The following is a 21,057-nucleotide window of genomic DNA, read 5'->3' on the forward strand; positions in this document are numbered from 1 at the left end:
TAAATAAAATGCGCAATAACGCCGGTCTTGGTCGATAAAACAGGACGCGACACGAAAATGGTTGTGGGCTTTGCTAAAGATGGCGGTTGAGGGCTCTTCGAAAATGGTAGAGGGTTTCTAAAAAGTATTTGAATGATAGGTCTATTCTACATCTCGTCTGTGGTGACACATTGATATCGCAAGCCGATGATGATCTCGTAGGGGTCCCTGAGGAATGTCAACGTCGTTCCTCTTGACGTGGAGTTTGAAGTGACCACAAATACATGTATTTAAATATTTATATGATAGCTAATTACCTAAAGGATATTTATGAAGTATTTGAAAAAAATGAAACGAAATTGAACGTGACATACAACTGATACATAACTCTGCTAGTTTAAGTAACAAATACAGAATACTTGTTTAGGAAGTAATAAATACTTTCCTACGATGGCTGATAGTTTAGCAAAAGTCTTCACAGGGGAAGATTTCAATCCTGAGAAGTGTAAGTAATAACGTTTCCTTAAACAAGATACTTGTTTATATATATGTATGTATTCAACAATTTCAAATCCGATTAATCTGTTACAGTTGTGAAAGAACTTAGCGCGCAATGCGTTGGAGCGGATGAATTAAGGCAGCAAAGATCCAAGATACAGGAGCTTGCTAATAATACATCCGCTCAATTAAAGCGGAATGTTTATCAGAATTATATGCAATTTATAGAAACTGCCAAAGAAATCTCGCATTTAGAAAGCGAGATGTACCAGTTATCTCAGTTATTAAGCGAGCAACGTTCTTTATTAAGTACATTAGGATCTGCCAGAACAACTGGCGTCATTTTTGAAGAATCCTCTGAATCTCAATTGGAGAATCTAAATGATTCCACCAGCAAAGAAGAAGAACAGAGACAAAAATTAACACAGTTGCTTGAAAATGTAGAAGGAGCAATGGTAACTTATCAAAATGCCTTTATTATCTTAACTAAGAATACAGTGTAACAGATAATTTTTTATTTGAATCAACAGAGTTTAGCGGAAACGCCAGGTCGTGTATGCTTACACGAAGGTTCGTTACTAGAATTAGATCCATTTGAAGGGACACCGTTGAAGAGAGTCCATGCCTACTTATTCAACGACATTCTAATGATTGCCTCCTGGTTAGCCAACGGTAACAGAAGGGGACCGCCAAAGTATAAAATGCAAGCTGTATACAATCTCGAAAGTTTAGCCATCGTTAACATCAGAGATCTCGGCACGGTCAAATTGGCTTTTAAACTTTTAGCGTTCTCTGACACCAGAGTGTTCCAGTGTGCAACCGCGACAAGCAAAGTTAGCGTATTATAGTACAAGAACATTTATTCAATCGATGAGAACGAGATTTGTAATTCAGTTTATTTTATAGAAAGACTGGTTGGACAAATGCGAGCAAGCGAAGAAAATGAAATTAGCCGAGGATAATTCATCTGGCGCTGCAGATAATGATAAACGTTCGAAGGAGGAGAAAACTGTACCCTCTAGATCAATGTCCCTTGACTCCAACACCCTGGGTATGCCTAACAATTGTAATTAGGAAACTGGGTTGGATTTAAGAAAATGGGGTACCCCCTGACTGGGCTGATTTTTTTACCATTTACAATGGTGGTCCCCCCTCCCCTGCCCCAGGGGTCGAAAACTGAAATGGTCCAAAAAGTGTTTTTCTGCACTGATCTCGGGGAGTACATCATTTCAAAAAAAAGAAAAACTAACCTAACCTATGAATTACTTGTAGGATCATTTTAGGTTAGGTTAGGCTAGGTTAGTTTGGGGGCGGATGAAAAACACTTTTTGAATCATTTCAGTTTTCGACTCCTGGGGTGGGGGAGAGGGGACCACCATTGGAATCACCAGGTCGAGGGTTATCTATGGTAAAAAGATCAGCTCAATTAGGGGGTACCTTATTTCCTTAAATGCAACCGGAAACTGAACGAAATTAAGTCGAATTAAATTAAATTAAATTTTTCAGTTATTATTTTCTAGGTATAGACGAGGAGGACGCGGAGTACCACGAGCCTCCGCCTGAGTGGATGCTGGAAGTCGCGGAGGACTTGGACTCCTGCATAGCGCAACGACACTTCGAGGAGGCTTACAGCCTCTTGGAAAGGGCGAAAGCTTATTTAAAAGACTCGCAAGTAACTCCGCTCTTGCTCGAGATTCAGTCGAAGGTGAACGATCGGGGGAAATCGTTGGTGGATGTTTTAACGAAGGAACTCGAGTCGAGCGTGGAAGCGAAGTCGCTTCAAGGCGGAGGTTTAAGAAGCGCGCGTCGCGTGGTCAAACTTCTGATACAATTGAACAGAAGCGCACAAGCGTGTCACCTGTATTTACGGCTGTGCAGTGCTGTATTAAAAGCTCGTTTAAAACGGGTGAAAAAAGAAGGGACCATCTCGCCTTACGTGAAGCAGCTTAGCGCGATTGCCTTTAGCAATATCGTGGAAATCGCGAAGGAATTCCTGAAAATTTTCCCTCAATCTACAAATTGTACATCTGGTAATAATTGAAAACAATATAAACGTAATTTAACGCAGGGAAATAATTTATTTATTCTTCTTCTTTTGTATGCACATTTAGGTCTGGTCGTCTGGTGCAGTCAAGAAGTGAAACACTTGACAACACATTTAGCTAAACAAATTTTTACCCCACAAGTGTCCTTAAGTACACTGGTAGAATGTATAGCTGCTGTTCGAAGCCACTGCGATCAGGTATGGCCTCTAATTAATCAAGATCAGATTAATTCTTTCAACTAACATTTAATATTATTAACTCGATTTTAGTTAACGCAACTTGGAATGGATTTTCGTTATCAATTAGACGGCCAACTCAGATCACCGTTAGCTAAAGCTATACATGATGCAGGAGAAAAATATGTCGATATTGTAAAGGTACACGTAGCTGAAGATACTTGGCGACCTACAAATTTGGAAACGAACAAAAATCTTCAAAAATTATTATCAGAATTAGATGATCTTGGAGTAACCGTTCCATCGTCTTATCTGACCAACAACTGTTGGATACGGTTGACCAATAACACTTTAACTTTCTCAAAACTCTACGTGAGTCTATTGGAAGATTGTCTTAGTGTGGCTACACCAGAATTGATGGCCATGATAGACGGAGTTTTAGTATCGGTAATGCGGGCTCAAGTACAACATGTATGTGGCTCGCTCACCAATCCGAAATTAAAACAAGAGGTAATGAATTTCTTGCTAATTAATTACATTGTTACCATCGTCATTGTTGTAGTTAAAAATATCTGTTTTCTTTAGAGGCAACTAGTACACGATAACGCATCATATATTCGAGATGTGGTGATCATGCGAGGACTCGAGCTGTATAAATCAGCAACGAATCAAACTTTCAAAAAATTACTGGCTCTGAAGGAACAGATCGTGTTTGATTCCTTGTCTCCGACGAAACCAAAATCTGCCCCCAGAACATCGATACCTAAGTATTCCACCACAGAATATATTTAACTGTATTGAGATGCGTACGAGACAGATGTATTATATTGTATATACCTATAAGTTATTTCGATCTTTTTAGTAAATACATGTACTGAATTTCACAAGAAGAAAATTCTTTTTCGTTTTTTATCACAGGTACAGAAAATAATACTAGCGTTGAACAAGCAAAGATTACAATCAAGAAATGACGAACAAATGGTATTCCCTTTACATTTTAGCAAACCTAGTGGAAAATATTTACAATTCAAAAAGGAAACGACTATCGGAACATTGATTAAATTTCACAATATCTTATTGTTTTATAATCTTATCTTTACACTCGGAATCTTTGGTTTCTTCTAATTTTCTTTTCTTAGCACGTATGTCCGCTAACGTTTGCTCTATACTTCGTTGATCTTTTTTGTTTTCACTAGGAACTGAAAAGAAATTTTATCATGATTCATGAGGAGAGATTAGCCAAAACCATCTGCTTACCGCATCCGTAACTGCTGTTAGCTTCTGTTTTTCTAGCCGCTTCTAAGGCAGCTTCTTTTCCAATCAGGTGTTGGTATTTATCCTTATAATAACTGTTTGGGGTGAAATTATCTTTTCGCTTTTTAGATTTCGCGATTTCTATCTCTTCTTTGGCTCTTCTTTCCCTTTCTTCTACTAATTTATTCGCTACCTCTTCGTTCCATTCCTCTCCTCGACGTAACACGTTCAGTTGATCCTCGGACGGAGCATGTTCTCTCTTAAAAATCACGATGTGACGATCGATGCCTTCCTCTCCGAAGGAATATGCCCATACATTCGCCACTTCGGCGACGTCGTGTCTATGGTAATGAAAGATACTTGACTATTATACTGTTTATAATGTAAATGATAATTTGTCTTATGTACATTATACTTCTATGGATTTGGTCCATTGGAGGGAATTTATATTCTTTAGCATTGTCATCTTGAAGGAATTTGTTAATTTTGTCTTCTACCTATAGCAACGAGAAATAATAGTAATGTCAATGTAATAACCTTTTCATAGTAAAACAAGATGACAGATTAGAAAATTCAAACCTTTCCTCGAAAAGATTTTAATCTATCTGCTTCTGCCCTTTGATACTTCTGATACTCCTCTTTCTGCTCTACATTGCAAAAGGCATTTCATAAATATTAACATAATTGCTCGCAATGGTTACGATATAGGTTAACTTTCAACTAACTTTTCATAAGTGTCTTTTGCTTGTCACTGACTGTGGGAGGCTTGTCCATTGAGTTTAAGATAGATCCTAGCAAATCCATGATTTTAGCTGACAATGTTCTTGGTCAAATTGTTTTTATATTTCTGTAATTTATGTGCAAGACACAAGAACCTTACAGAAGCCTGTGACAGCTATTACGTTTATACCAATGACTACAGGTCCAACAAGACTAGACATCCCTTTGTTTTCGAGGGATCTTGAATTTATGCCTTCGCACTACAAGCAGCTTATTAGAATTAATGTTCAATGTTCAATAAAATCGCTACGTAAAAATGCTTAATCTTATATTTTCCAATTGGTTCACAAATTAATACGTTGATTATAATTTGATTGTGAAATTAAATCTCCCGCCAGAGGAGAGAGGGGGCCAAATGCGACCGTATCGCCATCTATACAAAGTCGGCAGAAACTACTCAACAACTTATCGATTGGTTTTCCAAAATGTGGCGGCCGTTGTCGATAAGGAAGATTATTCTCACCGCCACCTTTTTATAACTACGTTTATTGTTCATTTGTCATTTTAAACAAATTAGAATTACTTTTGTAACTATTCATTCCTCTCCAAATTCTCCAATGTCGATAAATTGCGGAAACTAGTCGATAAGTATCGGTAATATAGTCGGTAAGTTGTTGAGTAGTTTCCGTCGTTTTTGTATAGATGGCGCTGGAATCGAATTTAAAAAATATTTAATTTGCGGCATTCTTTTTAAAATGCAAGTTTATAAAGCAATTATTTTAATAATATTTCGGTGCTGTGTTGATTTTGATCGATTTTTAATAACTAAAATCGAAAGGAAATTATAATTAACGTTTACACACCATCAATAATGTAACAAAAGTCTACTATTTATTTTGGAATTAATTGAGAGAATGGTTATTTTATGGAACTGGATATCATGCAAAACGATTTCGACTAAACTATTATTTAGACGCATCATGGCGTTATTATAAATATAAAATAGATTTATTTCTATCCATCATATACGAGAAATATATGGTGCAGCAATAAAAACTGCTCATCTTTACTAGCATGGTGCTAGCATGGAAGCCGAACTTCGAATTCCGCGTCGGTAAAACAGTCAAAAAGAAAGAGGTAATTAGTCATTTGTAATTAGTCAAAAATCATACAAGTTCCTTTTTCAGGAACTATAAAATTACTATAGTTATACGTTCTATATGGTAATATTGCAATCCCGAAAATACTTTTTTTAATTTAAACTATTGTTTCCCAATTAAAAAATATATAAATCTTTTTATTGTAGCTCTTAGCTTGATATCGCTTTCTAAAAGTTATCTTTAGAAAACGATATCAATTACCGGGTCACACCACGTGGAGGTGGCTACGTTAGTGACCCACCCTAAAATCATAAGAACGTGAAACCATTCAAAACAGACAACATAAAATAAAAATTTAAACAATACAATCTTGAAATAGAAAATAAAATTAACATCCTAATATCAGAAACAATTGAGAAAATAATAATAATTTAACAACAAAATGCTGTAACGGAAAACATAATTATTAGGATTAGATATACAATAACGTGCAACCATTCAAAACAGACAACATAAAATAAAAATTAAAACAATACAATCCTGAAATAGAAAATAGAATTAACATCCTAATATCAGAAATAATTGAGAAAATAACAATTCAATAAAATGCTGAAATAAAATGCTAAAATAAAATGCTGAAATAAAATGCTGAAATAAAATGCTGAAATAAAATGCTGAAATAAAATGCTGAAATAAAATGCTGAAATAGAAAATATAATTAACATCATAATTTCTGTAACAATTAACAAAATAACAATTCAACAATAAAATGCTGAAATAGAAAATATAATTAACATCCTAATATCAGAAACAATTGAGAAAATAACAATTCAATAAAATGCTGAAATAAAATGCTGAAATAAAATGCTGAAATAAAATGCTGAAATAAAATGCTGAAATAAAATGCTGAAATAAAATGCTGAAATAGAAAATATAATTAACATCATAATTTCAGTAACAATTAAAAAATAATTCAACAATAAAATGCTGAAATAGAAAATATAATTAACATCATAATTTCGATTACAATTGAAATAGTAAAAGCCGAGAACAGAATACATAAGTACCATTGCAATCTCAGAAATATACAATAAAATGAGAATTTAAGCAGATGTAAAATGAAAATACAAGATATAATTTATGTGCAAAATCAATAAGAAAAGAATAATGTATATCAATAAAGTAATAAAGAAAAAGGAAATAGGGGAAATAAAAACGCAAGTTGACCATTCAACGAGCTGGCTGTTGAACTTGTAAAATTTCGAATTTAATATGTTCTTGACGATATGTGCAAAAGGATCATACAAAAAAAAAACTAAAAAATGAAAAAACAAATTAGCGAGCATAGTGACAGAATGACTGTCCATCCGAAGATGGAGAGCCATTAGTAGTTCCCCTCTTCTGGGCAAATTTTGCCGGGGCTCTTCAGCATATAGCCTCTTCTTTCTTCGGCAATAGCCTCACAAAAATCACTCGCGAAAATTTTACGTTTGCTCAGACATTTGTAAAAACGTAACACGTAAACGAGCAACGATCCCTTGAATCGCTACTCGCATACCTGCACAATTTTTGCAAATGTCCAAGCACAAAACACTTTTTAATTTCACTTCACTTCACTGCACTTTCACTTTAATACTTCATTTTTGTAATCGGGTCTAGTACCACGACTACGACTTACAAACTAATAAGGCTTGGCCTTGAAAAAATCAAGAGAGAATGCTAAATTAATTAATTGATAAATTAATTAAATTGCATTTTCATCTTTTCTCTTGATTTTTAGTTTCCCAACCCCAGATACAAGCTTCTCACGTATTAGAGGAGAATACGAAGAGAAACATGAAAGCTTGCTCTGGCCCTGCCTACTTATAAACTAAACTCAATCACACCAGAAGTAAACTACCTGCCTGCCTATCGCTATATTTAAAAAAGTGCAAAAATCATTCTCACAAAAATTCACTCCACGGTTCTCATACAACCACCCGGGTGCAAAAATGCCTACACCTAGAGAGAACGTCCCGGGACGCCTCCGACACCCGAGTTCAATTCAACATTCACACTCTAATAATTTCATACCTTTTTGCTGAAATCGACTGACAAATAATAGTGAACATTATGCTAAAGTAATACATTTCATTTTCGTATTCTATTGAATTATCTAATGTAAAAATTTTTCAATTTATTCTTGATAAGTATTTTGTAATGTTATAGTAAGTTAAGATTGTTAATAAACGATACAAATCCCACATCCTAACCACACACACACATGTGGAACTTGTATCGTGGTTCACTATTGGTTCACTACTTTTGTCAGTCGCCAAAATGTATTACACTTAAAACTAAACCTTGTCCACCGCCCTCCACCCACGCGAGTACATCTAAGTACCCGAATAAGCTTTGGGCATAAAAATGAACAAGGCCAAAGGTATTTTCACCTACCAGTTTTCTTCATGTGTGCTGAAATGCCTAAGCTAAAACGTATAATTAGCAAAAACTAAAGATGATATTCTCACTTTATTAAAAGTAAGAATATCGGCGAAATTTCACGGCTTCGATTTAGTATATGGGCTGGTCCCCCCAGGGGGGTGGAATATATAGTCGGATAGACAGAGTGATTGGGGGTAAAAAGAAATGTGTAACGCGGTGTGAGGTCAGTCGAAGACGAGAGCGAAATAAACTAGACTATTTTAATAAAAGTGACTCGACTTTGCAAATATAAAGCTTGAAGAGCAAATACAGAAAAGCAAAATTGAGCAACTATGACATAAAACATGGTGCACTGCTAATATCAGCTGGCAACGGAGGTTCTTAGGCCCCCTGAACTTGCGCTCGACGCTACATACCACCCACCCCGCCTGGACGTCGTAACGCCAGGACAGGATGCACCCCTTCGCTAAGAGCGCTACCCGCCCGTCCAACACGTTGCATCCAACGGTGTCAGATTGACGGACGCCCATAGTATAGACAAAAGGACTACAGTTTAGAATATGGTAACATATTTTCATATGTTCCATATTCTAAAGCTGCGCCTGCAAAGGCCTAGTAATGCATGGGTTTGTCTCCCATGAGATGGTGTTTCACGGTCTTATGCCGCGGAATCCTTGTAACTAATTTGATTAAATAAATAAAATATTGGATTGAGTTTAAAAACCAAAAGGATTCCCACCGAATACTAGTCAGTGCATTGTCATATTTACTCACGCGTTGGAAATTTTTCGCAACACTAATTAAAATAGAAAATCCTGATCTAAAAACATGACTAGTACATAAACATCGAACGGGCTAATATTTCACTATACTGGGGTATGCGGGTGGATAAATGATTATGTGACAGAGTTCGTGAGGCTGAAGTGTGAATGATGAATGTTTAGAGTCGAGAATCGTGAACGTGACAGAATGAAGTTGAAGTATGAACGAAGAGTTTTCTACAATGCTTGAAGAGCAAATACTGAAAAGCAAAATAGAGCAAGTATGACGCTAACATGGTGCACTTCTAATATAGGGCTGGCAAGGGAGGTTCTTAGGCCCCCTGAACTTGCGTTCGACGCTACCACCACCCACCCCGCCTAGGATAGGATGCACCCCTTCGCTAAGAGCGCTACCCGTCCGTCCAACACGTTGCATCCAACGTGTCAGATTGACGGACGCCCATAGTATAGACAAAAGGCAGCAGTTTACAATATGTAACATATGGTCGTGCGCCACATTCTAAAGCTGCGCCTGCAAAGGCCTAGTAATGCATGGTTTTATCTCCCATGAAATGGTTTCACGGTCTTATGCCGCGGAATCCTTGTAACTAATTTGATTAACTAAATGCATTGACTTTCAAAACCAAAAGGATTCCCACCCTATACTCGTAAGTGCATCGTCATATTTACTCTCGCGTTATTTTTCGCAACACTAATTAAAATAGAAAATACTGATCTAGCAACATGACTAAAGGGGAGCTTTAAATTATGCTTGAAGAGCAAATATTGAAAAGCAAAATTAAGCAAATATGACTCCACATGCGTCCACTGCTAATATCAGCTGGCAACGAAGGTTCTTAGGCCCCCTAGTTCATACGCCAGACGCTACATACCACCCATCCCGCCTGTTTAAGGCACCTGGCCGCAATGGCACTTGGCCATTAAGGCAGGATGCACCCCTTCGCTAATAGCGCTACCCACCCATCGAACACGTTGCATCCAACGTGTCCGAGTGGTGGACGCTAATAGTATAGGCAAAAGGACTTTAAAACAGCTTAGCGTATGGAGTGCGACATACTTAAATGTCCCGTACCCTATGGCTGTGCCTGCAAAGGCCTAGTAATGCATGGTTTTATCTCCCATGAGGTGGTGTTCACGGTCTTATGCCGCGGAATCCTTGTAACTAATTTTATCACATAAAAACCAAAAGGATTCCCACCGAATACTAGACAGTGTATAGTCATATTTACTTTCGCGTTGGAAATTTTTCGCAACACTAATTAAAATAGAAAATGCTAATCTAGAAACATGTCTGGTACATTAATATCTAACGGGGTAATATTTCACTACACAAAGGTATGCAGATGGATAAATGGTTATGAGACAGAGTTCGTGAGATCGAGAACCGTGAACGTGACAGAATGAATTTTAAGTTCGAAAAGGGAACTTTATACAATGCTTGAAGAGCAAATACTGAAAAGCAAAATTGAGCAACTATGACACTAACATGGTGCACTGCTAATATCAGCTGGCGACGGAGGTTCTTAGGCCCCCTGAACTTGCGCTCGACGCTACATACCACCCACCCCGCCTGGACGTCGTAACGCCAGGACAGGATGCACCCCTTCGCTAAGAGCGCTACCCGCCCGTCCAACACGTTGCATCCAACGGTGTCAGATTGACGGACGCCCATAGTATAGACAAAAGGACTACAGTTTAGAATATGGTAACATATTTTCATATGTTCCGTATTCTAAAGCTGCGCCTGCAAAGGCCTAGTAATGCATGGGTTTGTCTCCCATGAGATGGTGTTTCACGGTCTTATGCCGCGGAATCCTTGTAACTAATTTGATTAAATAAATAAAATATTGGATTGAGTTTAAAAACCAAAAGGATTCCCACTGAATACTAGTCAGTGCATTGTCATATTTACTCTCGCGTTGGAAATTTTTCGCAACACTAATTAAAATAGAAAATTTAACGGGCTAATATTTCACTATACTGGGGTATGCGGATGGATAAATGATTATGTGATAGAGTTCGTGAGGCTGAACTGTGAATGATGAGTGTTTAGGGTCGAGAACCATGAACGTGACAGAATGAATTTCAAGTACGAAAGAAGAGCTAATACTCAAAAGCAAAATAGAGCAACTATGACGCAAAAAACGGTGCACTTCTAATATCAGCTGGCAACGGAGGTTCTTAGGCCCCCTGAACTTGCGTTCGACGCTACATACCACCCACCCCGCCTAGAACAGGGTGCACCCCTTCGCTAAGAGCGCTACCCGCCCGTCCAACACGTTGCATCCAACGGTGTCAGATTGACGGACGCCCATAGTATAGACAAAAGACAGCAGTTTATCAAATGGAAGATTTGGTACTCCGCCACATTCTAAATCTGCGCCTGCAAAGGCCTAGTAATGCATGGTTTTATCTCCCATGAGGTGGTGTTCACGGTCTTATGCCGCGGAATCCTTGTAATTAATTTGATTAATTAAATAAAACATTGAGTTTAAAAAGCAAAAGGATTCCCACCGAATACTAGTAAGTGCATCGTCATAGTTACTCTCGCGCTGGAAATTTTTCGCAACACTAATTAAAATAGAAAATCCTGATCTAGCAACATGACTAAAGGGGAGCTTTAAATTATGCTTGAAGAGCAAATATTGAAAAGCAAAACTGAGCAAATATGACTCAAACATGCGTCCACTGCTAATATCAGCTGGCAACGGAGGTTCTTAGGCCCCCTGAACTTGCGCTCGACGCTACATACCACCCACCCCGCCTGGACGTCGTAACGCCAGGACAGGATGCACCCCTTCGCTAAGAGCGCTACCCGCCCGTCCAACACGTTGCATCCAACGGTGTCAGATTGACGGACGCCCATAGTATAGACAAAAGGACTACAGTTTAGAATATGGTAACATATTTTCATATGTTCCATATTCTAAAGCTGCGCCTGCAAAGGCCTAGTAATGCATGGGTTTGTCTCCCATGAGATGGTGTTTCACGGTCTTATGCCGCGGAATCCTTGTAACTAATTTGATTAAATAAATAATACATTGGATTGAGTTTAAAAACCAAAAGGATTCCCACCGAATACTAGTCAGTGTATAGTCATATTTACTCTCGCGTTGGAAATTTTTCGCAACACTAATTAAAATAGAAAATCCTGATCTAGAAACATGATTGGTACATTAATATCTAACGGGGTAATATTTCACTACACAAAGGTATGCAGGTGGATAAATGATTATGTGATAGAGTTCGTGAGGCTGAAGTGCGAATGATGAGTATTTAGGGTCGAGAATCGTAAACGTGACAAAATGAATATCAAATACGAAAGGGGAGCTTTAAACTATGCTTGAAGAGCAAATAAATCTGAAAATCCCACCCCCCTGTGGGGGCCAGCCCATATACTAACCGGATGCCAATTTCACGAATAAAATCGGAAAAACGTTTCAATTTCAAGAGCGATTTCCTTATCAAAGTAAGTAGTTGGAGTAATTAAAAGTATTCATGCTTATTACTTTGATATTGAAATCTGCTCATCGCGAAATAAATTCTTGTACATATAAAAAAGAAAGTGTATTGTGAAATCGGAGGGTCATCCGACTTCTCTACATTTTTAAACTCGAAATCTATATGTATATGTAAATATGTACAAGAAAACCCTATCCTGAGCTAAGGCATAAAATACACAAGAAAACAATTTGCACGATTATCATTGTATAAAATGATACAGTGATATTCGTGGGTCACTATGCTCGCTCAAAAAATAAAAATTACAACCAATTCCCGTGTCGCTACGGACCATTCGTCCTACGACATGATGGGAACCGGAGGAACTTTAAAGCATGCGACTCACCGATCGTTGACTTGCACCACTGCACTCGCCATGCATCTTATTGTTAGATTGATCCATAGTTCGTCTGTTGGCTTGTCAAACTGGCAAAGCACTCATCTGAAAGCATAAAAATCACGATTCTTGAACGATATATGTTTTCCCTCAATTTGTTGTAGTCAATATGCTAATACATAGGATAATTCAAAAATATGCATGCAAAACTATATGGGAATAACTACACCATAAAACATGGTAAAACACATGTAAATACATCCCAAAACACATGAAGATCAAAACCATAGAACACCATAAAATAGTTGCAAAATTATAGTAAAACAGATAGGGTACCACTCCATAAAAAATACTAATAAATCCGTACAAATATGCCAAAACACATAGGGTACTACTCCATAAAACCCACTAATAAATCCGTATAAATATGCCAAAACACATAGGGTACCACTCCACAAAACCCACTAATAAATCCGTAAATATATGTCAAAGCACATAGGAAACCACACCATAAAACACAATAAAGCACATGCAGGTACATGGGGTACCACACCACACAGCACACTAATGCACTTGTATAAAAATGTCAAAACACATGGGTGACCACACCATAAAATGCACTAATATATCCGTATAAATATTCCAAAACACATGGGAAACACTATGGGAAGCACTATAGGAAACACACTGATAAATCCATGCACGAATATCCATGTTATTAACCCGTACCGGTATATGTTTGACAGCTCGATCCGTATCCTTTCGCGGTCGCGATAAGACTGATTAGATTTGACCTCTCTCCAGGTAGCTCTTGTACCTGCGCGCGCCGCGCCCAATCATGCATGACGTTCCGCTTCAACGGTTCCGCGGCTGGTTACATTTAATTATTTCTATCTGATATTTGTTAATATTTGTTTAATTATTATTTTTAATTTTACAATTGTTTATTAATCAAATTATTGTTATATCTATTTAAATTGTTTATTTCTTTACATTTCCGCGTGGGTATATTGCAAAATTTTGTTTAATTATTCTATTAAAAATTATTTAATTATTATTTTTAATTTTACAATTGTTTTTCAATCAAATTATTGTTATATCTATTTAAATTGTTTATTTCTTTAACTTTCGCGTGGGTATATTACAAAATATGGTTTGATTATTCTATTAAAAATTATTTAATTATTATTTATAATTTTACAATTGTTTGTTAATTAAATTATTGTTATATCTATTGAAATTTATTATTTTTATAACTTTTATACACGGATATCCAGTAAATTTGTTTGAATTATTTAATTTTTATACAATATTAGGAAGTGATTATTGTGTTTTAATATAAATTTGATTTTTATCAAATAGTTATTGAACGTTATACAATAATAACAGTTACAAATACTCTTCGATTCTTTAATTAATTTATTGCTTTTCTAAAATGATTTATTTTCCAAAGTAATTGAAGTTAAATTTGTTAAACAATTATTTTAATGATTTTTTCGGCCTTGTGCTAGGTCATGGAACATAGGAAAGTTATAGGACATAGAAAATGATGTTACATAATAATGTATTCCAATGAAATATGCTTTCTTTTTTCTTCTTTTATTCTGAGCAAAGTACAAAACATTTTCAGCTTAGAATCTAACGTGATCGTTCGCAAGCTTACCATTGCAATTTTCTCGCACGAACATCACCATTATAACTTAAAATAATTTAATTAAGGCAACTCTGTCGTTACTGTACGCGTTATTAGTCTTCTTCAAATATATTACTATTCACCACCCAAATATAAATCGTAAAGCTTGTTCTCCGTTGAATCGCGATAATACGAGTTACACGCTTTTTTTATTATTTCGCAATTTCGAGAAGAAGGGTTCCATTTGGATAACAAACTACTCCGACTAGACAAGCAAGCGATTGAATTTTAAAGCAGAATGCATTTGTAATTACATATCGTGTGCTATTTACATAATTTGTGGATTCATTTGTGATTGCAATAAATGAAAAATAAATTAATGTTTTCAGAACAAAATTCCATTTAGAAACCAGTAATATTTTCGTACATTTTCAGTAACATGCTTTAAAAAACAATAATGTGACTTATGCATGGTACAAAATGCTTATAAAAAAGAAATTGTTATTGATACAAAAATGTTATAAATGTGAACTGTAAAAGTTTTCAATATTTCTGCATGTACAAAACATTTATGAAAGCTAGAAAATAAAATCTGTCTATACGATTGAAAATCACATAGCATGCTTTCGTTTAATAAATACATATTTACATATGTACGTATAATATATGGTAAAAATAAATTTTCTTAAAATTTCATTGCTAAAAATATTTCACTATTTTCAGCAGGAAATTATAAAATAATTCAATCCTTCATGGAATTACAAGTTTCATACCAAAATTAAAAATAATTTGAATAATTAATATCACCTTAAATTTTCGATTTGCAGACGTACAGACAGACGTATTGTATTTTGCATCCTCAGTGCTGTTTTTCAATTATATTATTTCTTTTTTTATATAAAGTTCTTTTTTATTATATTCGGTCAAGTTGAAAATATATATATCTATTATAATTCAAATTAGCGAAAGGACTATTTGCATTACGATTTATTGCTTCCAACTAATAGGAATAAAAATTGTATGAAAATTCTTCGGTTTCAATATTATCTTAAGGAAACTCCAACGATAATTTTCTTTACGAAATAATCCAATACTGTGTAATACTAATTTTTCCGCTATCTTGGTACTATATAAATTATTCTTCTCTCTTCATTCATCAAATATTAAATTTAGTAACAAAATTTGGACCGACGTTACTCCTTAGATTTTCATACTTGATTAAAATTAATTTTCGCATTAAATAGGTAACATTAGGAACCAAGTAAAAAATATATTAGATATAAAATATTGACAAAATCATCTTCACACGTTGGGTATTTCAATATTCATTTGTAAATCAGCCCATTGTATAGTACGAAGCAGAAAGGCTTCTCTAGGGAAAATGATGCTATCATTAGTTACTTTAAGCCCAGGAATGGAATCGAACTGTATCATCCATTTTGTTCACTCCTAGTTAAACCAATTTGCTTTGAACTGAATGAAAATAATAACAAATAGCAATCTATGATGCATAGCAACTCCCGAGGTGAGTGATGGGGCCTCCTTCTCCATCACCATTTTCCCTAGGGAAGTCTACCATGCCTGGTACATACAGTTGTAATTTAGAAACACAAATAGCTTTGAAGCTACTTTATAATATTTTAAATGTTAATAAATTGGAAAATAATTTTTCCTATTAATTTTTTTTATAGAGGTTAGGTCGAATATGTTGCCCTCAGACTTTAATGACCCAATAACGAACTTCTCTCATTAATATATCAAAATTTAATTACGTCTTGTCAGAAGCAATATGAAGGATACTCAACAATTGCGTACTTTGACTTTAATACTCCGATATAGTTAACAATAGTAGAACTATAGAAAGGTAAGGCTGATTTCCAATGATACAAACATGATCAGAGAGCTGTTTCTAACGTGGGGGCACTCGGACTACGCGCGACGTTTTGAGACCCTGGGTTCTGAGGAGACACAGACCTCGCTCTAAACACTTTTTTCACACAAGTATTTGGAGTCTGATTGATAGTTGGCGTACTAGCCAAGAACTGTGCTCTGGCTAATTGATTACTGATCCTTCTGGATTCGAAGGCACTGATCGCTTGCTGACAGGAGGTGGTGAGCTGGGGGGAATTCGCGGAATACTGGACCGTTGGGGAAGTTGTTGGATTTTGAGAGTATGAGGCGGGGACACTTTGAACAGACACATTTTGACCTGCAGCGCTGACGACTAGACGACTCTCGTTAGTTGTCCGGACATGTTCACCAGGTTTCGAGTCTGAAGCTTCCGCGCTGGCCGATGGTACTCTGTCGTTATTTTCTTTAGAAATTCGCAGGTAATCAGGGAGGTCGCTGCAAAGGTCTAGCTGCCTCCTTGCATTCAGTCTTGATACCGGAGAAATGTTTTCTGGGGATGGTTTCATCGCCTTCTCCTCGGCTGCGGTATCCTCGATGATGGTCGAGGACAACACATCCGTCCGTGGGGTCTGAAACCTCCACACTGAACGCGGACTTAAAACCTTGGCCAATGGTGTCGGTTGTGGGATGGTGGGCGATGATTGCTGCTGTTGGCATTGTTGACGGGACAGTTTCAGTTGCTCTGCTGCTGATAATCTGGTGGGTCCAGTTTTCACGCTTTGCTGAAGAAGCAGTCGCTTGAAGTCCAATCGGGAGGTGGCGGGTGAAGGCGAGGACGCGTTAGGCGCTGCCTGAAATCGAAACAATGGTGGTGACTACAGTCTGGAGGCATTTGGACTGTTCAGATTTAAAAAAAAAAATCACCATCATCAATTTATAATAAAATTATTTTACATACCGCCTGAGGCTTTTGCGCCTCCGAGCTCCAACTACTTCTGCTTCCAGGCGCCATTTTGGCCAGCGAGTTAGTAGATCCATAGGGTGATTGATTCTCATTGTCATCCTTGATGTTCAACCTCTTCTTGGACTTATGAATGGCAGCAAACAGCTCCTCGTTGGACATGGTGCTCTTCGTCGGTGAAAGGACCAGGTTGGTTGGGGTACTCCTTCCAGATGATGTTTGGACAGGTGTGCTTCTTCCAGAATTCGGCATCGACGATGGATGGTTGTTATTGGCAGTCAGAGCCAAACGTTCGGCAACAGTTGGCATAGTGCGTCCGGTCGGTGTAGACGACTTGAAACTATTGTCACAGGTATGCCTGATCGGCGAAATTGGATTGTGCTTTAAAGCGTCAGCACTGGGAGACTTCATAACGGGATCACGAATAGGCGAGGACGCGAAGAATCGATATCCAAGCGCTGTAAGCCCTAATGGTGTTGCGAATCTGGGTGAAGAAACAGAAAGCTGTTAAATAACGAACTAGTTTCATAGATTTACCTGAAGACCTTTAACATGTTGACTAATACGTGATGGGGGAGGGAGACATGGTACCTTTCCATAAGGGGGCAGTCAATGTGTAAAGTTTAAAAATTTATAACAAATATTTTAAATTAGAAACAAAATTTTCAATACCTATTTCTGACATCCACAATGGGAGGTTGCTGTTGACCCTGCATCAGCCTGTTCTCCGTCTCGACATTTTCCGAAGTCCTGTTACTCAATTCCACTTGAGACCCATAGCTCTTGGAATCCTGTTCCAAAATTGTTTTCTGACCATGCCTAGCAAGCATGTGCATCGCGCTCAGCGAGCCACGTCTAAGACCCCTGGTGATATCAGGTGTGACACTCCGGGGTGGTTCCACATCCCTCTGAGGCCTTCTTGATGGCAATGTATAAAATTGATGACTGCCATCTTTATTCGAAACGTAATATTGCTGATTCCTAGCATTGCGCATTTGTATGATTTGACGGTGATCATTATAATTGGACAGCTGATTGTTATTGTCGTAGAAACTTTGTCGAGGATCGTGGGTGTAAATTTTCTGAGTTGGTCCATAATTTTGTTGCTTTTCACAATGTGGTTGGGACGCTGGAGGTTCCTTGAGAATGATGTCTTGGATCATGTGGTCTTTCTGACATCCCTCGGGTTTTGGGGGTGAAATATAGGGGGGTGGTTGGACTATACCATGAGGGGGCGCCGAATCTATTGCCAGCAATGTATTGTCTGAAACAAAAATAAAAATAATTGTGTCTATTTGTATTTCAACTTACAGAGTTAGTTTGAGAAAATTTAAGTAGGTTTTGCAATTCCTTGCGTTGGACTTGACATATGTATTAGGTTATTGCATATCAGATGGTATAGTTTTTAGGCTATGTAACTTTTTTTGAAACACTCTGTATATAAGATAATAAACACATTTCTGTGCTTATGAGCATAAGATTGATAAAATTAATAATGTTAATAAATTGTCAGTTGATTTATTAAAGTTTTTGGAAATTTTTTTAATTAATTGAATAGATTAGGTTGATAGCCATGCTAATAATTTTAAATTATAAGTCATGCCAACGCAAGGAGTCGAGAAGATTGTTTTAGTTATTTTAATATTTAATTTTATACATTTGTAGAATTAACAAAATTTATATTTTACAAATTGTATCGAGCGATTCAAAACTAGAACATCGTCGTTGGTGAAATGAAAGCAAAGCAAGCATGACATGAAGACATAACAAACACAGAGCATGCAAGAAAAGCATGAGAAAATAATAATTCATCGGTGGAACACTATAATCCAATTTTTTAAAGTGATAAATTTTAAAATGTTGTATAGGATTGTAGAGTTCCAAAGAATTTGAAAAAAAAAAAGGTGTACTCACCATGACATGAGCTATGGTACTACGACATGTGCGTGAGAACTAATGAGAGATGCCACACATGAAATGCATGTTTTTATTGAAAATATTTACACAAACTAATGCGGACGAGTGCTGAACAAAGAATCAGGAAATAAACAACACAAGACAGATACATGTTGGATTGGATGGGGATGAATGTCAGCTATAGCCTGTTCAAAATCGTCAGAAGTCTTCATTAGTATTAATCCCATTATCTAAAATTGTTTAAGTATATTAATTGGGAAAAATACACATTTGACTATCATTTGATTGTTAATTAAAAAAAAACACTATATTTCTTCCACCGACTATACAGGTATTCGATTACATGTATAGTCGGTGGAAGCAATACAGTAGAGACATAAAATTAGTGGAGTATTAAACTAAATTTATTGTTCTAAGCACATATGCATCGTTTACGTCATCAATTGTATCATCAAGCAATGAAATCATTAAGTGTACCTAAAAATAGCCATAGCATACAAAGAAAATTATGGAAGCTTTGAACAGACTCTAGCCTATTTACAATCCATATTGGACAACATACAAATATGAAACAGGTGAAACATGAAAATAAAAGAGTGCAAATAACAAAATGCAGCCATGATTTCCACAAAAAATGACATCTATTGACATACATTCCTCACAAAGATTTTACATCGCTTGTCTATATGTACATTCGAGTGGCAAGATGCGCTTTTTAATCATCGATCGAATACAACAACAAGAAATATACAAATTTATATAAACGTACAATGCACACCATTAAGAGATGAGTCTTATACAAAGTAACACATACATATGTACATATACGGTACACTCGAGTGCAACGTAGGCTTTCCCTTTTGGCCGAGGACAAGGGTAGAAGGAGGAGTCTTCTTTCATTTGTCTCTAGTTTTGAAAAACCCTAGAAAACCATACTATAAAAAAGTAACTAGATTTTTCTTTTAAGCTGTTTCTCTGGCATAGGTAGATCTACCCAAGTGGTTTCGGAACCTAAGTTGCATACGACTGTACAGACTGCTGCATGCTCCTCTACCCAGGTTGTAAGTAGATCTCTAGATATTAGTCGCAAGCTATAGCCAAAGTAGCGTTCGTTTCTGAAGTTAGTCCATGTTAGTGTTAAACGCTACTTACAACGAGGGGTGAGCACGCATCGAGCCAGCATGCGATAAGCCTAGATTACATTGGTGGAGTAAATGGCACGTGGACATAGTGGTAAGATCACTGAAGTCAGGTTACGTTGGGTATGGTTAGCCCTTAGATGGATGACTGTGTGCTGTTGGTATTAGGGCTATTGATTTGGTACCTGGGTAAATGAAGTTAACCCGAGGATATCCGGGTACCCGTAAGACATTTGATACAATGGGACTATTCGACATCGTAGGAACCGATGAGACGGGACACAAAAGACCTAACCTAACCTATCCAAAGGAAACTAACCTAACCAACTTGCTTGTATACCCTTGTTATACCTTGCTAACTTCAATATTCTCCACTAGCCTTATTTATTTCACTATTTACTCTACCAATATAAACTAGGTTAAAACGGCAAGTCGAGGCACACTTGTCTCCACCACATGCCGAAATCTGACCCCGGTCGCTTTCTACAATTTATTATTGCACCGCACGTGAATCACGGTAATGGTCGCACGACGACATTAAATATTAACAGCAAGCGTGTGTTTTGGTACGGATAAATAGCAAAGGTGACATTTTGTAATTTTCAGGTCCAATCGTGGAACGATTAATTAAAAAGGAGATATCGCAAGGTGGCGTGACAGAGGTCGTATTACTTGATTTTTTGCAACTGTTGATTTGTAACTTCTTTCTTTTTTTTTATTATTGTTGGATCGAACAAGTA

The 21,057-nt window shown here is 36.8% G+C and overlaps 3 protein-coding genes across 5 annotated transcripts in view; 1 reads left to right on the top strand and 2 right to left on the bottom strand.

The window, feature by feature from the left end:
* Positions 1-150: 150 nt before the first annotated feature.
* Positions 151-3,490, top strand: LOC114879953 (exocyst complex component 8). The gene is made up of 8 exons (XM_029195401.2): positions 151-484; positions 571-932; positions 1,008-1,310; positions 1,384-1,528; positions 1,998-2,507; positions 2,589-2,719; positions 2,792-3,208; positions 3,284-3,490. The coding sequence occupies exons 1-8, from the start codon at positions 430-432 to the stop codon at positions 3,488-3,490; spliced, it is 2,130 nt and encodes a 709-aa protein (XP_029051234.1). The 5' UTR covers positions 151-429.
* An 80-nt stretch (positions 3,491-3,570) lies between these two features.
* Positions 3,571-5,300, bottom strand: LOC114879954 (sperm-associated antigen 7 homolog). Its single transcript, XM_029195402.2, has 5 exons — positions 4,678-5,300; positions 4,532-4,599; positions 4,361-4,449; positions 3,956-4,293; positions 3,571-3,897 (listed from the first exon to the last, which is right to left on the bottom strand). Exons 1-5 carry the CDS (start codon positions 4,754-4,756, stop codon positions 3,773-3,775), a joined length of 699 nt encoding a protein of 232 aa, XP_029051235.1. The 5' UTR covers positions 4,757-5,300; the 3' UTR covers positions 3,571-3,772.
* A 9,094-nt stretch (positions 5,301-14,394) lies between these two features.
* The window catches only part of LOC114872223 (serine-rich adhesin for platelets), a 59,043-nt gene continuing 52,380 nt past the window's right edge, over positions 14,395-21,057 (bottom strand). For all 3 annotated transcript variants that reach the window (XM_029179219.2, XM_029179217.2, XM_029179216.2), the window contains 3 exons: positions 17,934-18,525; positions 17,259-17,745; positions 14,395-17,151 (listed from right to left, as the gene is read on the bottom strand). In XM_029179219.2, the coding sequence (XP_029035052.2) occupies positions 16,345-17,151; positions 17,259-17,745; positions 17,934-18,525 (1,886 nt within the window). In that variant the 3' untranslated portion in view covers positions 14,395-16,344. The remainder of the gene's footprint in view (positions 17,152-17,258; positions 17,746-17,933; positions 18,526-21,057) is intronic.

This window comes from Osmia bicornis, chromosome 16, assembly GCF_907164935.1.
Source record: "Osmia bicornis bicornis chromosome 16, iOsmBic2.1, whole genome shotgun sequence".
Lineage (NCBI taxonomy): Eukaryota > Metazoa > Arthropoda > Insecta > Hymenoptera > Megachilidae > Osmia > Osmia bicornis.